The sequence below is a fragment of the Octopus sinensis genome, linkage group LG18 (assembly GCF_006345805.1).
Source record: "Octopus sinensis linkage group LG18, ASM634580v1, whole genome shotgun sequence".
Classification (NCBI taxonomy): Eukaryota; Metazoa; Mollusca; class Cephalopoda; order Octopoda; family Octopodidae; genus Octopus; species Octopus sinensis.
The window spans coordinates 2702062-2719561 of NC_043014.1; the positions used below are offsets into that span (position 1 = coordinate 2702062).

The 17500-nt window shown below is 36.6% G+C and overlaps 1 protein-coding gene across 1 annotated transcript in view; it reads right to left on the reverse strand.

Moving 5' to 3' along the window:
- LOC115221552 (dentin sialophosphoprotein-like) overlaps positions 1–12582 on the reverse strand; it is a 22513-nt gene extending 9931 nt beyond the window's left edge. The window contains exons 1-2 of the mRNA XM_036510910.1: positions 12383–12582; positions 5699–5839 (exon numbers count right to left, since the gene is read on the reverse strand). Coding sequence (XP_036366803.1) covers positions 5699–5839; positions 12383–12582 — 341 coding nt within the window. The remainder of the gene's footprint in view (positions 1–5698; positions 5840–12382) is intronic.
- Between the last annotated feature and the right edge of the window lie 4918 nt (positions 12583–17500).

Here is a 17500-nt window from a genome sequence, read left to right on the forward strand (position 1 = left end):
CATCATCACCATCATATCATTATCGTCATCATCGTCATCATTATCGTCATCATCGTCATCATTATCGTCATCATCGTCATCATCATCACCTTTGTCATCATCGTCATCATTATCATCATCATCATCATCATCATCGTCATCATCATCGTCATCATCTTCGTCGTCGTCGTCGTCGTCATCGCCACCATCATCATCATCATCATCATCATCATCATCGACATCATCGGAGCACTTACGACACTCTAGTTTGCCTTGAACATGTTTTTGCTTCAGTCCAAAACACTTGCATGGCAGAAAAAAAATATAATTAAAAAAATGTAAAATGAAAATAAAAAATAAAAACAATATTTGGCGCCAAATGCAAATTAGGTCATCTGATCAACAACAAAATGTCAAAGGAAGTCGCTAGAGGGCGCCCCTGTCAATTGGATATTTACCATCTGTAAATCAGGATGGACGCAAAGACCAAGGCTAGAGATTTCTTCGGGTGTAACAAACAAGAACTAATTTGTCAATGTTTATCAAATGCATCTGTTTAAATGAACCAAACTTGCATCATTATGCATATTAATGTCAAATTTAAACCACGTGTAAATATGTGTGCGTATGTCTGTGTGTGTGTGTTGGAGTGTGTGGGTATGCGTTTGTATATGTAGATTATATAAGACAGTTAATTAAATCACACACACACACACATACACACACACACATACACACACACACATACACACACACACATACACACACACACATATGCATGCCAGGCTTCTTTCGGTTTCTCACAAACACACTCACGAGGTTTCGTTTGTATATGCATATATATATATATATATATATATGCATGCATGCAAATATATTTATACATATATGTGTGTGCATACACACATATATACTTATAAACATGTATGTATATGTAAATATATATAGATACATACATAGTATATATATATATATATGTGTGTGTGTATGTATACATATATATGTATATATATGCATGTGTATATATATGTATAAGTTTATGCTTTGTGTATGTGTATATATGTCTGTATCCATGTTTGTATAAATATAAATATATATGCAAAGCATATACATATATATACACACACACATACATAGATACATATAAAAACATGCATACATACATAATACAAGTATTTTTGACATTTTCATATAACTTTTCGTATATTTCTAAAAAGTAAATATTTATACGTGTGTACGTGTGTCGATATGTGAACACGTACGTGTGTGTGTGTGTGTGTGTGTGTGTGTGTGTGAGTGTTGGGGTATGCATTCATGTATACAAATTACTGTATTCCTATGTACGTAGATATTAATAAACCAATTTTATAAATACACACCCCTACATTCACATGTATAAAAACTTTTTCACTTCCCGACCCTTATACTAATACATCTGTTTGTTGTCTACACCACCTTCGTCTTTTGTTTTTTTGAATTTTCCCTATATATATATAAGTGTGAATGTGAGTGTATGGCACGCTTGAACAATTGTGACGATTTTTTTACATGAAACCATTGGTAGCCTTGTTAACCCATGAATAGAAATACGATGTTGTGCACCTATTCTCACTATTCGATATCAACGCGCGCGCGCGTGTGTGTGTGTGTGATGGTAGCAAGTCGATGTCGAGTGTCACCGTCGTTCCATTGTTCTCTTAAAACATGAGCAGCACAGATGTGATTTTTAAATCGTGCTCGAAACTTGCACTCTTTTGTTCAGATGTGGCAATAATGCTATAATATTGTGTTGGTGAACCTTCATATAATGTTTCACAGTCTGCCTCCTGGCGTACATTCCGATGTCAGCCATGTATTAATAACAGGACTGTAATTTAGTGTTAATAGTTTTCCTTCATTATTTTTTCTTCGAAGGAAATAGGTTTGAGTTTTAATTTTTACAGGTTTTGGGCGAAATTCATAGCCAGATACATACATGCATGTGCCTGCGTGTGTATACGTGTGTGCGCATGACTGGGTAATAGTATATACATTATATATGAGTGTACGTATGTGTTTTCATGTATAGACGAATGTATGTGCTATATAAGTGTTATATATATATATATACATAGAGAGAGAGGGGTGAGAGAGAGAAAGAGAGAGAAGAGTGGGAGAGAAGAAAAACAAAGAAAGAGGCGCAAAAATTATATATATATAATATGATATATATATATATATACATATTCATATTAGGCATATATACATATCAGATAAATATGTTATATTGATATAAAATCACATATTCATTAATAGATATACATATATTTATATAAGATTATATTACATTTACCAAAATATGCACATATATACTTACATACATATGTGCATACATAAAATCGTACTACTTATAAAGAATCCTATATAGTTATTTTTTAAACTTATTTTTCCAGCATAACAATATCATCATCATCAACAACAACAACAACAACAGCTACCACTAAAGCAACAAAGAAGCACAAAAATACAACGGTCACATGTAAATGAAAGTACGTCTTAAAATGTCTATCGTCTGCTGCGGTAGTTATCGTGATAAGAGAACGAAAAACATAAAACAGTATACGAAAAATGTATGAAAAAAGAAAACATTTGAATGGCATATCTGCCGAAAATGGTATATGAACGGAAATCATTTCTTTTTTACTCATTATTTTTATATCTTTATGTGCTTAAGACATCAAAGTAGTAACACATAAGTGAAATCTTTGCAGACGACTCTGTTTATTGCAGCTGATTAAAATGGAAGAATATATTCGTTTTTAAAAAAAATAATGCTTTGTAAATAAAAGATAACATTTTTTTAATCAAATTTTTCTTGAATTATTCTTGTTGTTGTTGCTTGCTTTACTTGTTGTTCGTCTTGTTGCTTGCAGCTTTATGAAGTTGATGTAGGGTGTCCCAAATGTAAGAGATATTAATGCGTGGTCGCATTAAAAACGTGTTTTAAATTAAAACGGGATCATGTTTTCCAATTTAATAACGGATGGCATGTGTGTAGGGTGTATACGTAGGTGTCTGCGTGTTTGTGTGGGGCGTGTGTGATTGTATTGTTTGTTTCTATGTGCATTTGCCTATTTACATATATACACATTACACACATACAGGCCTCCACACACCACGCACATTATGCTAATTTTGTGTTATATATATGTGTATACATGTTCACACACACACACACACATATATACATACATATATGTGTATGTCATACTTATATATATATATATATATATATATATAATATATATATATATATATACATATGTGCATATTTTATGCATATATACATATACAGATGAACATATGTATATTTATATAAAATCACATATTCATTAATAGATATACATATATTTATATAGATATATATGTACATTTATACAAAATATGCACATATATACTTACATACATATGTGCATACATAAAATCGTACATACTTATAAAGAATCCTATATAGTTATTTTTTTAAACTTATTTTTCCAGCATAACAATATCATCATCATCAACAACAACAACAACAACAGCTACCACTAAAGCAACAAAGAAGCACAAAAATACAACGGTCACATGTAAATGAAAGTACGTCTTAAAATGTCTATCGTCTGCTGCGGTAGTTATCGTGATAAGAGAACGAAAAACATAAAACAGTATACGAAAAATGTATGAAAAAAGAAAACATTTGAATGGCATATCTGCCGAAAATGGTATATGAACGGAAATCATTTCTTTTTTACTCATTATTTTTATATCTTATGTGCTTAAGACATCAAAGTAGTAACACATAAGTGAAATCTTTGCAGACGACTCTGTTTATTGCAGCTGATTAAAATGGAAGAATATTTCGTTTTTAAAAAAAAATGCTTTGTAAATAAAAGATAACATTTTTTTAATCAAATTTTTCTTGAATTATTCTTGTTGTTGTTGCTTGCTTTACTTGTTGTTCGTCTTGTTGCTTGCAGCTTTATGAAGTTGATGTAGGGTGTCCCAAATGTAAGAGATATTAATGCGTGGTCGCATTAAAAACGTGTTTTAAATTAAAACGGGATCATGTTTTCCAATTTAATAACGGATGGCATGTGTGTAGGGTGTATACGTAGGTGTCTGCGTGTTTGTGTGTGGGCGTGCGTGATTGTATTGTTTGTTTCTATGTGCATTTGCCTATATACATATATACACATTAACACACATACAGGCCTCCACACACACACGCACATATATGCATGTTTATGTGTGTATATATATATATATATATATATATATATATGTATACATGTTCACACACACACACACACATATATATATATAAATACATATATGTGTATGTATACTTATATATATATAGATATATATATATATATATATATATCTATATATATATATATATATATAGATATATATAGATATATATAGATATATATATATATATATAAGTCTACACATATACATTTAAATATACATATATATGTGTACATATACATGCACGTATATATGTATATATGTACGTATATACAAAAGGTACTTGTATGTACAGATTCATATATATATATATACACATTCTTATCTCTCTCTCTTTCTCTCTCTCCTTCTTTCTCTCTCTATCTATCTCTCTCTCTCTCTCTATATATATATATATAGGACGTGGAACAAATAAAGTATTATTGGACGCTCAGGAAAGAAGGAAAGAAGGAGGGTTTAACGTTTCGAGCGGAGCTCTTCGTCGGAAACATAGGAGAAGGAAAGCTCCAGAGAAGGAAAACAGAGGAAAATATATATATATATATATATATATATATATATATATATATTTGTATGTGTAAAGTAACAGTTTAGAAAAAAAACCATTGGTTTCCTATCTAGCGTGAACTAGACATCTCTTCAGTTTCTCTAAACGATAACCGTTCTCTGCAAAGAATGTTTTCTTTTTTAAAAAAAACACAAGAACGCCGGTGATAGTTCAAGAAATATTCCTCTTAAAAATTATATGGCCAGGCGAGTTGTTTTCTTTCGATTGATAGCTACGTAAAAATTTCGATTGATAGCTAAGTAAAAATTTCCGAAAATGTGGACAACTCCCCATGGCTTCTGTCCTGGAGTTCAGGTAACCTTCTGGCTCATGTGAGGTCATAAGGATTATATATATTATTCTGCCATACACAGTTTACATAGTCTTGTTCCATTGCGATGTTAAAGGCGTATGATCGCCCTTTAGGCGCCATACGTATGTTGCGAGTGTCGTTGTGTTGCGTCTCTCCGGGACCCTGAAAGAAGGTCTGTGGTTGTTCAGCGAATTTTAAATTTGGATTCACAAGATCCGGCATCAATTTTAGTGTGTGTCCCTGTATTGGCATTGATGTTACTGATATTTGTGTCTGTATATATGTATGTATCCCCAAATTTAAATCAGTTTTAGGGCACTTTCCACCAAAAACTAACCACAACGTTCCATAGCTATTCGTGTGTGTCTAGTAACCACATAAATCACAGATAAACATTTTACGTTTGAAATAACTTTCTGAATAGAGCCCTCACTAGGTATTTTCGAAGCTCGCGAATGGCAAGATTTTTGGGTTGTGTGTGTGTGAGCGTGTGTATTTATTTACACACACACACACAACTTTATAATTCAAACCCTCGTGATTGACTGCTATGAACAGTAAGCCTTCACGGAGGTATTTTCACTAACTTTGAAACCATCAGTTCTTCGATTTTATATGAACGCTCTCTATTCTTTCCCGCTGGACGGTCAGCTTGCTTTATATTCATACCCGTATGACCGACTGCTATCCATAGCAGAGCTCCTAGAATTTCCCATTTTCTAGACCAGCTAGAGAAATAATTGCAAAACCATTTACGTATCCAAGAAGGATAACGTAAGGTAAGTACATCATATATTTTATATATTCGACCTGCTGTCTTTCCGTTTATTCATTTCACATAGACGGTGGATATAGCTCCGACTAAATCCCAGTTGGTTGTAGAGCACTTGCTGTTAATAAAGGCCTCAATTGACTGAATTTAAAAGTACATTGTGAGTTTGTGTGTGTGTGTATAGTTACCATACATGCATATATATGTCTAATTGTACGTGTGTGTGTGTGTATAAGGGGGCTGTTAATGATAGAAACTGCCATCACTCGAAGCTATTATTTTTTTGCATATGTGAGATTCTGTCATTATACAAATTCACACACATACGCACACATGCACACACATATAATGAGTGAGAGAGATACATACGTATATATATATATATAGGTATATATATATATATATATATATATATATATATATATATATATATATACATGTACATACATATAGAGACATATATACGTGTATGTATGTGTATATATATAATATATATATATATATATATACAATACACACATATATATATAATACAATATGTGTAATATGCACACACACACACACACATATATATATATATGCGCATGCGTGTGTGTATGTGTGTGCGTGTGTTCTCGCACATTCCACTTTCGCTTGCATTTTCACCCATTTTCTAGATTCCAAATGCTTTAAAAAAAAATGTTGTTATCAGGACCCTAACCCCGTAAAAAATACGTCTTCAACAAAAATCAGTAACGAAGTAACGCTTAAACGTATCATGTTTTTCCTTTATTTTATTTATTTTTTTTTTTAGCAGTTCTCACTTCTTCAACTTCTTTAGTTACATCTGTCTCCCTAGATTTGTCAAGTCAAACCAATTAATCATGCTTTAGTTTTTGAAGACAAAGATTACCTTTTCTTTGAGAGTGGTGTAGTAACGACAACCCTTTACAGACCCTCCGACACTTTAGGAAGGTTCATTCAAATGGGAGACGTGGCCCACCTTCAGGATGCTTCAAGTGGAATGGACTCTGTTGAAGACACCCAAGGATCAGGTAGTTGTGTTGGACGAGGCGATGGATTAATCTACGGTCCAAGTAGGCCACAGTGGCTTACTTAGGCGGTAGATTAAGATGTGCTCACAATTATGACCCGCCACACTGCCTGTGTCCTGTTTTACAGCAGAAACAGGACACATGAATAAGGATGGGCCACATCCTGTAAGTAAACGGTAGTTTACTAAAAGATACAAATAGACATTTTTTTCTGTGGCAATTCTGTAGAGGAAAATTAGCAGAGATCAAGAATTCATTTGAAGGTGACACATTTATTTCTGTCGAGGTCAAGTTGGCTTTTCATCCTTTCGGAATTGATCAAATGAGTAGTACCAGAAAGAAGCGCATTATCGCTACGGGAGTAGGCGTATTTGTATGGTTAGGAAGCTCGCTTTACAATCATGTGGTTTCGGGTTCGGTCCCACAGCGCGGTATCATGGGCAAGTATCTTCTTCTATAGCCTTGTGAGTGAATTTGGTAAAGGGAAACTGTATTGAATACCGTCGTATATGTATGTATCTTAGTATGTGTGTGTGCGCATGTCTTTGTGGTTGTATTTGTCTCCACACCGCTTGGCAATCGGTGTTTGTTTGTTTACACCCCCATAATTTAGCAGTTCGACGAAAGAGTAAAAGAGACCGGTAACATATTTACAGGGGTCGATTTGTTTGACTAAAATCCTTCAAGACATTGCCCCAATGACTGAAACAATTGAAAGGTAACAATATTAAAATAAATTTATGTGCGGAAGGAAGTGATAAATTAGTCGGGTTCTATCGGTCCGGAGATATGTATTAAACAGAACCGAAAAATGGCTGAATATTTGTGTCTGATTTTGACTGGTTTTTGATAAAGAGTCCTTTAAACTGTCTTTAAATCGACATGTGAATTTGTAGGTCCCTTTTCTTTTTTCCTTGTTCCTTTTTCTGTTTTTTTTTTCAGTCCCTTGCGCTACAGTGTCCTCAAGAACTTATCTGGAGCAAAACCGTTACAAAAATAAATGATGGTGAAACAACTTACAGTTGCGCTACTATTTTTAGGTGCCGCAGACATTTCAGTAAAGAAACATTGTGTTTAGCAACAAAACAAGCCAAAGATATTTCAAGCGAAGAATTACACGAAAATGTACTTGATTTCCTGAATGGGGAAGCAAGCTAGACTTACACAACTGCAGGGATCAGAGATATAATAATATTTCAAACATGAAAGGGAAAAATAAAAGAGCGTGCAGGCGGATTATGAAGGAAAAGCCACGGGAGTTTTATATGAATTTTGTGGTTGATAATAATATAACAAGTTGCCGGTTATACGCTTTCATTTTGAGAGTTTGTCCGGCGCTTATGTTTAATGTTTCGGTTGTTTGTCTCTCCTGGGTGACGGCATGTACTGAAAAACACGTGAAATGCTTCACTGCCAAAATTTTGTGGTGTGTGTGAGGGACGCTGGATAGGAGTGCAAATTAAAAAGTGTCAAAGTCATTAAATGTAAAACTATAGAAATTCGAGAAGTACTTTGAGGACTTTCTGAAATGTCTGCTTCTGGTTCTGTGATGTGACAATGTAGAAGAGATCTAGTTTTTTTTTTTTTTGGGGGGGGGGGGTTATCGTAGACAGATGGTAAATGTGTGATACGGTGTGTTTGGGTAAAATAAATGCTGGGGAGTAAAATCTATTCACAGTATCTCTGTGGAACTGCTTCCTGCAGCTTCATTAATGGTTTGTGTCACTAATCATTGAATTAACGAGATTCGGAATTAAGAATAGAAACTATATTTTAGATGTAAAGAAGCTCACCGACAAAAAGAAGCTAAAGAAAGATGGAAAATAAGTTCATTGATGAGGTTCCAAAATTATATGAATTAGTTGTTTCGTTAGGAATTGGTGACTGGATGTCATGACAAAATATGTGGCTTACATTAACAATAATGTTTATGACAAAGGCGCCGAGCTGGCAGAAACGATAGCACGCCGGGCGAAATGCTAAGAGGTATTTCGTCCGTCTTTACGTTCTGAGTTCAAATTCCGCCGAGGTCGACTTTGCCTTTCATCCTTTCGGGGTCGATAAATTAAGAGCCAGTTACGCACTGGGGTCGATGTAATCGACTTAATCCCTTTGTCTGTCCTTGTTTGTCCCTGCTGTGTTTAGCCCCTTGTGGGTAATAAAGAAATAGATATTTCGTCTGCCGTTACGTTCTGAGTTCAAATTCCGCCGAGGTCGACTTTGCCTTTCATCCTTTCGGGGTTGATTAAATAAGTACCAGTTACGCACTGGGGTCGATATAATCGACTTAATCCGTCTGTCTGTCCTTGTTTGTCCTCTCAAACAGAATTTTAATTGTAGTATTATAAACATTATTTAGAAAATTATGAGAAAACCAAATTGAGGTGGTTCGCCAAACTGTAGTCATACCATAAAATATTTATTACAATTTATTGCATTCAAGAATTAAAATGTTCTAATTTATTCGTAATTTTAATTTTTTTATTTTGTATTTCTGACTACTCCTTTGAATTCCTATAAGACTGGTTGACCACTGACATCTTATCTAAAGGCCTTAGTGATGATATGGCGGTGCCCCAGCATGGCCACAGCTCATGAGCTGAAACTAGAAACAATCAATCAATCATATACTTCATGCATCAAATCGTTGGTTTCCTATCTTTTGCTGTTCAGTGTCCCTTTTGAACTAATGGTGCCAAGGGGCGCTAAACTCACCTTTGCTCTTTGCACCGTTTAGCAAACGACAACCGATTATTGTTTTTATGAAACAGAAGATAATTTGTATGCAATGCTTTATTTTCCTTATTTTCTTATATTTTTTCAATTCAGCATGTGTTTCTTTTTAGATATCTAAGTGAACCACTGGCCCGTGTTAAATTTTCATGGAAACTGCAAAATAAAGCGAGGACTTACGTAATATCTATATATATAAAACTGTAGTTGTGTGAGTGTCTGTCTCCTACGATTTAGATTCCTAACTCCTCCCACATTTTGCGGTGCAGTTTAACCAAAACCGGGTATCTTATAGTCGTGATTCATATCGAGCCCTTCTGGGTATTAGCGCGCGTCTACGATGAGTCTACAATTTTAAAAATAATTTAACATCATTTTTTATTCCATTTTAATGCATAATTTTTCGTGTGTCGATGGCGGCGGAGTTGGCGTCCATGGTCACAGCTGCACCTGTTTGCTTCTCCCCCTTCCCTCCCTCGTGAGGCTGTGGGGAAGGGAGTGTAAGGAAATCAACGTCGTAAAGCGTTGTCAAGGAGACCAGCGTTCTTTTAGAACAACGACTTCATGGCTTGAAGACACCAAAACAGAAATGGCTAAGAAAGCCCGAATTTATAAGGGAAGTAACTCTCTAAAAATGCTTATATAGTTATTTCCCTTACAAACCCGAGCAACGCCGGGCGATACTGCTAGTACTTTATACTAGAGTTTGACACATCACCAGTCATGTTCCTGTTCACTGATAACACAAAATCCCACTCATATTCTGTTCTTATCACGACAAATTTTTTAATGTACCTAAAATATTTGTAAAGTTTAAATATTTAAGGAAAAACCACCTCGGTAAATACCCAACGCTCCGTTGACATCTATTGCTCCGTTGAGAATTCAAGGGGGCGCCACAGAGCAAGCCAAGTGCCCATTACTTAAGAACAACGTTCAGAAAACTTCCTCAATTTTAAACGAAGCGTGGAAGTTAAAAGATCTGTAAAGATATCAGTGAATTGTTACAAGGAAGATTTAGAGGTTCCTCTGAAGACAACTGACAGACGAATCCTTGATGCCTTATCTTATATAATCTTTTACTTGTTTCAGTTGTTTCTGCGGCCATGATGGAGCACCGCTTTTAGTTGAAGAAATCGACCCCAGGACTTATTCTTTGTAAGCCTAGTACTTATTCTATCAGTCCTTTGCCGAAACGTTAAGTGACGGGGACGTAAACACACCAACATCGGTTGTCAAGCAATGTTGGGGGACAAACACAGACACAAACACACACACACACATACACACACACACACACATACACACACACACACACACACACACACACACACATAATATAATAATATATATATATATATATATATATATATACACGACGGGCTTCTTTCAGTTTCCGTCTACCAAATCCACTCACAAGGCTTTGGTCGACCCGAAGCTATAGTAGAAGACACTTGCCCAAGGTGCCACGCAGTGGGACTGAACCCGGAACCACATAGCCACTTCTGCGCCTATATAAAAATAAAATTCCAACGAAACCAGATGTACCATGTTCTTTTTTTTTTTCTCTCACACCGTTTTCTGACGAGCTGCAAACATCATTCTAAGTGAGCATTTTTTTTTTTTCAAGTCTTCTTGAGAAGTTTCTCTAACGCAAAATATTACAGCTACGGCCGATCTACATTTGTATATAAATTATAATTCTAATTTAATTCCAATTTAAATTCAAGTGCGTATATTAATATAATTCTATGCCGGCCAAGCTTTCACATAAATCAGTAAATGTTTTTTCAGTTTTTATTCGGAAGCAACTTTGATGTCACATACTTAATTACTGTTTTCTTTATACGCTTATTAACTGCGGAATTTCATCCCCAAAAATGTCCTTTTAAGATATAGTGTGTTAAAAAAAAACTTGACTATCCTCAAACCAGCACGAAAATGAGACAGAAATTTCTTCAAACATATTTGGATTTGAAAAGAACATAAATGTAAAATTTTATATAATTTTTTTTTTTAAACTTTATCATAAAACCATCAGAGAAATATTTGCCCGTTTAATTTATCTGCGAAATTCGTCGTTTAGTTTCATGATAAAAACACCCGCAATCGTAAATCAGGGTTAATTTCGTTTTACCCTCATTAAATCCAGTTTACTCTGGAATATTTTTAACCGAGCAATTAGCGTAATGACATTTTAAAAGCTAAAAAGAACAAAGTTACTTCCATTTCGTTTTTTTTATATATCTACGCAACGGTTATAAATATTTTACAGCATTTGTTAAATCTTAACATTATTCTTTTATTCTTTTATGTTTCAGTCCAATGACTGTGGCCATGCTGGAGCACTGCCATTGTGATCATCTTTCCACTCTCCACTTTTGTCGGAGCGGCTTTTGGTGAAGGATGGAGTTCGATGTTACTGCCCTCTTTTGAGTTTCCTGCCTAGATATTGGCTCATCCGGGATCTGGGTGAGCCAGAGGTCAAGTTCAAGTTTGAAAACGTCTACATCCACTATATGGAGGCTCTTCAGATGCTTCGGTAGACAGTTAAACAGCTGTGGTCCCTTGAAACCCAAGCTATTGCAGTACATCGTCCTTGCCCGAGGTGAAGCAGTCGGCACAATGGGGACAGCACAGTGACGTCCTGTTTGTGGTCTTGTATAGCTCTTTAGACCAAAGTTTGGTACCAGTCCTTCCAGTATCTTCCATATATATATATCACTGCATACTTCTCCCGCCTTCGTTCCAGGGAATAGAGTCGTAGCTCTGTCAATCTGTCCCAGTAGCTCAGTCGTTCCATTGATGCAATTTTCTTCGTGTAATGTCGTTGGACTGCTTCAAGCTCTGCTATCGTCCTTGTTGTATAAGGCGACCATAGCTGAGAGCAGTTGTCCAGTCGGTTGAGGATAAATGACTTCCACAGTGTCATCATAGTTTTTTGGTCCCTTGTCCGGAAGGTTCTCAGAATCCAACCGGCCAGTCTTCTGGATACTGCTACCATTTTGTTGATATGTGTCTGAAATGAGGCATTGTTGCTCATTTCTATTCCAAGATCACGCACCGTATTTGATTCTGGGATCGTTGCTCCACTTGGTCCAACGTACTGATGTCGTGATTCCTGAGCAGTGCTTAACTGTTAGCGGAGGGCCTGGATTTTTCTTGCATTAAATTGCATGTTGTTATCCTCAGCCCATCCATAGATGGCATCTAGATCTTTCTGCAAGAGCGTAGCATCAAAGGTTTCCTTGACTGACTTGTGCGACTTTTGTATCGTCGGCATAGCTGGTAAGCATGGCTGCCTCTTTCACTGATGGCATATCCGATAGGGCTACCATGAAAAGCAGTGGCCCCAACACAGTGCCCTGTGGCACTCCACTCACTATTGGTGTCTCTGTGGAGAGAGCTCCGTTGGCTGCTACAGTTTGGCTCCTGTTCTTTAGGAAATCATGCAGCCACTCTCCGACTTTACCAGTGATGCTGAGTCCCCGTATTTTGTGGCATATCATTCCATGGTCGTCCTTGTCAAATGCTTCGCATTTCTGGGGTCCACAGTTGGTGAGCCGTTTCTCATCTAGTAGCGGTCCTATTTTGTAACGCACTGAAGCAGATTCTTTCGCACATCTATAGAAGGCCTTAGGGTCCGCTTTAATGTTTTTGACCGCCCTGGCTTCCTTTTCTGTCCTTTCCTTTTCATGGGAATGTTTGAGTGCGTTTTCAATCTCAATCAAGGTGCATTCGAGGTGGAGTCGTTTGAGATTCTTTTCGATGTCCATTTAGACGACTTGGGATTATCCTTAAAACTGTTTATACACTTTGAAATGTATGTATTCTATCATAATCATTATCTTTAGGATCTCATCGGTTTAGCTGCCAGCATTTCAAAAATTAAAGTTTACTGAAAATTTTAAAATTTGGCACAATAGTACACTTGCCCAAACTGAATTGCTGGAGTTATTTTCGTATGTATGTATGTATGTATGTATGTATGTATGTATGTATGTATGTATGTATGTATGTATGTGTGTGTATGTATGTATGTATGTATGTATGTATGTATGCATGTATGTATGTATGTATGTATGTATGAATGTATGTAATGTATGTACGTACGTACGTATGTATGTATGTATGCCTGTATGTATGTATGTATGCATGTATGTATGTATGTATGTATGAATGAATGTATGTATGTATGTATGTATGTATGTATGTATGTATGTATGTATGTATGTATGTATGTATGTATGTATGTATGTATGTATGTATGTATGAATGAATGTATGTATGTATGTATGTATGTATGTATGTATGTATGTATGTATGTATGTATGCATGTATGTATGTATGTATGTATGTATGTATGTATGAATGAATGTATGTATGTATGTATGTATGTATGTATGTATGTATGTATGTATGTATGTGTGTGTGTATCCATGTATGTATGTACGTATGTATGTATGTATGTACGTATGTATACGCAAAGCTATACGGTCATACAGAGGCATGCAGATGTGGAATAACGGCATAAATCTGTCTGTAACAGTATCAGTTATCAGCTTATACCATTAATCTGAACCCGACAAGCTTGTTGGTTGGTTGGTTGGTTGGATGGTTGATTGTTGTTGTTGTTGTTGTTGAAGTCGTTTCTGTTGTCATTGCTGCTGTTGTTGTTGTTCTGTTTTTCGCTCGTTTTGATGGCACTGCTTGTATTACTTTCCGAAGAACAAACACTCAGAAATATTTCAAAGAAAGAAATAAAAAAAAACAAAAATGATCAATAAAGGAAAAAGTAAATTAAAAAATAATTAACAAACACATGTAGAATCAAACAAACAAACAAACAAATTATCATGCAAAACGCAATCAAAGAGAAAAGCAGACACTTGTGAACTAAGGAATCGTGGCTGTGTGGTAAGAAGCTTGCTTCCCCAACCACATGGTTCCAGGTTCAGTCCCACTTCGTGGCACCTTGGACAAGTGTCTTCTACTATAGCTTCGGGCTGACCAATGCCTTGTGAGTGGATTTAATCGACGGAAACAGAAAGAAGCCTATCGTATATGTGTGTGCGTGTGTATGCATGTTTGTTTTTGTGTCTGTGTTTGTCCCCCACCCCACCCCATCATCGCTTGATGATGTGTTTAGGTCCCGGTAACTTAGCGGTTCGGCAAACTGACCGTTAGAATAAGTACTAGGCTTTAAAAAAAATAGTCCGACAAAATCACACACTTCAAGGCTGTGCTCCAGCATGGCCGCAGTCAAATGACTCAAACAAGTAAAAGGATAAAAGAACATAAAAGAAAATGAGAGAAGAATCGGGGGAAGTTTCCATGAGGTGGGGCTTTTCTATTCTATGTCTTTAATTTTAGATTTGTATTATTTTACTTCAAGGCTTCCATAGATATTCTTCTTGTTTTTTTTGTTTTTTTTAATGATGGATGGTGGGTAGGATTCTACACAAATTTATTTTGCTGTCAACAAGTGTTGTTTTTTTTTATATTTAATTCTCGCTACTTTAATGAATTGCAAATTCATTTAAATCGGTCGTTGATGATTTTATCAGTTACAAAACTATTCCCAAGTTCCTTTGTGACTTACTGCAAAACGCGCAGACAACAGGCCATTGCAACAGTTTCATTTGAAAATGCGATTGTGAAAGCCCCGAAACGTCAGACTCATAGATTTACGATTGGTCCCAAACGAAATATTCAGAAGTAATAAAGAAATGTGTAAAATTCTTAATAAAACAAACCAAACTTGAACATAGTTGTACTTTTATAACAGACACATACACACACACATACATACACGCACGTGTGTGTGTGTGTGTGTGTGTGTGTGTTTGTGTGTGTATCTTTTACTTTTTTATTTGTTTCAGTCATTTGATTGCGGCCACTCTGGAGCAGCGCCTTTAGTCGAGCAAATCGACCCCAGGACTTATTCTTTGTAAGCCTAGTACTTGTTCTCTCGGTCTCTTTTGCCGAATCGCTAAGTTACGAGGACGTAAACACACAGACAACGGTTATCAAGCAATGGTGAGGGGACAAACACAGACACACCAGCACACACATACACACACACACACACACACACACACATATATACATATACGATGGGCTTCATTCAGTTTCTGTCTACCAAATCCACACACAAGGCTTTGGTCGGCCCGAGGCTCTTGTAGAAGACACTTGCCCAAGGTACCACACAGTGGGACTGAACCTAGAACCATGTGGTTGGTAAGCAAGCGACTTACCACACAGCCGCGCCTGCGCCTATATGTATGTGTATATCAAATAGCTTATAACGTATTTACTGTATTAAGGCCGAAAAGCAATCTGTATAGCCAACTTATCGTGGAGGTTGTGTTAGAACACGGGATACTGCGTTTTTTACCTCGAGAGGGTCTGTCATAAAGAATTTCTCATAAGGACTCGTGGTGCATAAAATCACATGCGGGTATATCATTGACAGGCGAGGATCGTCCGCTATGACCACCGTAACTGCCAACTCAAGTAATTTCACCCTGCTATGGGTTCCTCAGTGACAGATGTCCCGCAACACGATAACACCCGAAGCTCTCGTCAACGATTATATAGAATCTCAGTTTCTATTCAGGCACTGGTTTCGCAGAGGTACATTTGCTCTTCTCGAAACATAACGAACCACAAGTGGGTTTTTTTTAAAGAATAAACTAATAACAACTAAAAAGTCCTCTCCCTGGCAATTAGTGCGAGAGGGGTTGAGTGGTGGACAAGACTGAAAGGGCTGAAGATGGACAGTCCTTCCTGTTTCGGCCAAAAACTCATCGGCTTTTTTAAGTTCCCCTTAAAAAAGAAAATGAGAGTTGAAAGAGAGGTGCTACTCCTCAGTAAATTTGTCGAAAAGTGAGTGAATGTGGCAAGATTAGCCCAAGTGAGTGAGCCTGTTCCTATCACATAGGAAGGTGGCGCCTCCCTGTGGTACCTTTTGCGGTCAAGGTGATCCAAGTTCCGTGAGGTTCTTAGGTTGCCCCCGGATGGTACAAGTACTTCTTGGAGAATTTTGTTGGTATCAATTTCCTTGTTATTATTTTATTGTGTCCACGTGTGTGTATAAATCTCCTCTGTCCTTGCGTTTGTATTGTCCTGAATGCTCTTCTCTTTTATCCTTGTGGTCGATAAAGAAAATGCTTTTTTATTATTGGTATATTTGCCATCTCAATATGGCTAACCACTAAGGGTGGGTGTTACTGTAGCTTTTAGCCCCAGGAGAACATCTCCTCCAGCTGGCTTTAGGCACACTTTCTGTGCCCTATCGGTATTTGCATAGGGAGGTCATCCTTCCCTCGTCAACCTAAGTGATACGCACGGACTGCAGTTTCTGGGTATTGACCCGTCATCAGCGCACGACAATCACCAGTTTTCGATGAAAGGAGTTCCCAATGCAAATATTAATATCCTTTTTCCAGTAACTGAAAACCGGTGATTGTCGTACGCTGATGACGGGTCAATACCCAGAAACTGCAGTCCGTGCGTATCACTTAGGTTGACGAGGGAAGGATGACCACCCTTTGCAAATACCGATAGGGCACAGAAGGTGTGCCTAAAGCCAGCTGGAGGAGATGTTCTCCTGGGGCTAAAAGCTACAGTAGCATCCACCCTTAGTGGTTAGCCATATTGAGATGGCAAACATACCTCACATTGTCGTGCAGTTACTGTTTATACCTCGTTCAGAGATTTATTATTTTTTATTATTATATTTTTGTAATTTGGTGGTTTTGTTTAAACGACCAGCTCCAAGTCTCACCCAGGAACTACAAGCAACAGTAAATTAGTCCATTTTACTGTGGGTGTTATTTATGATTAGC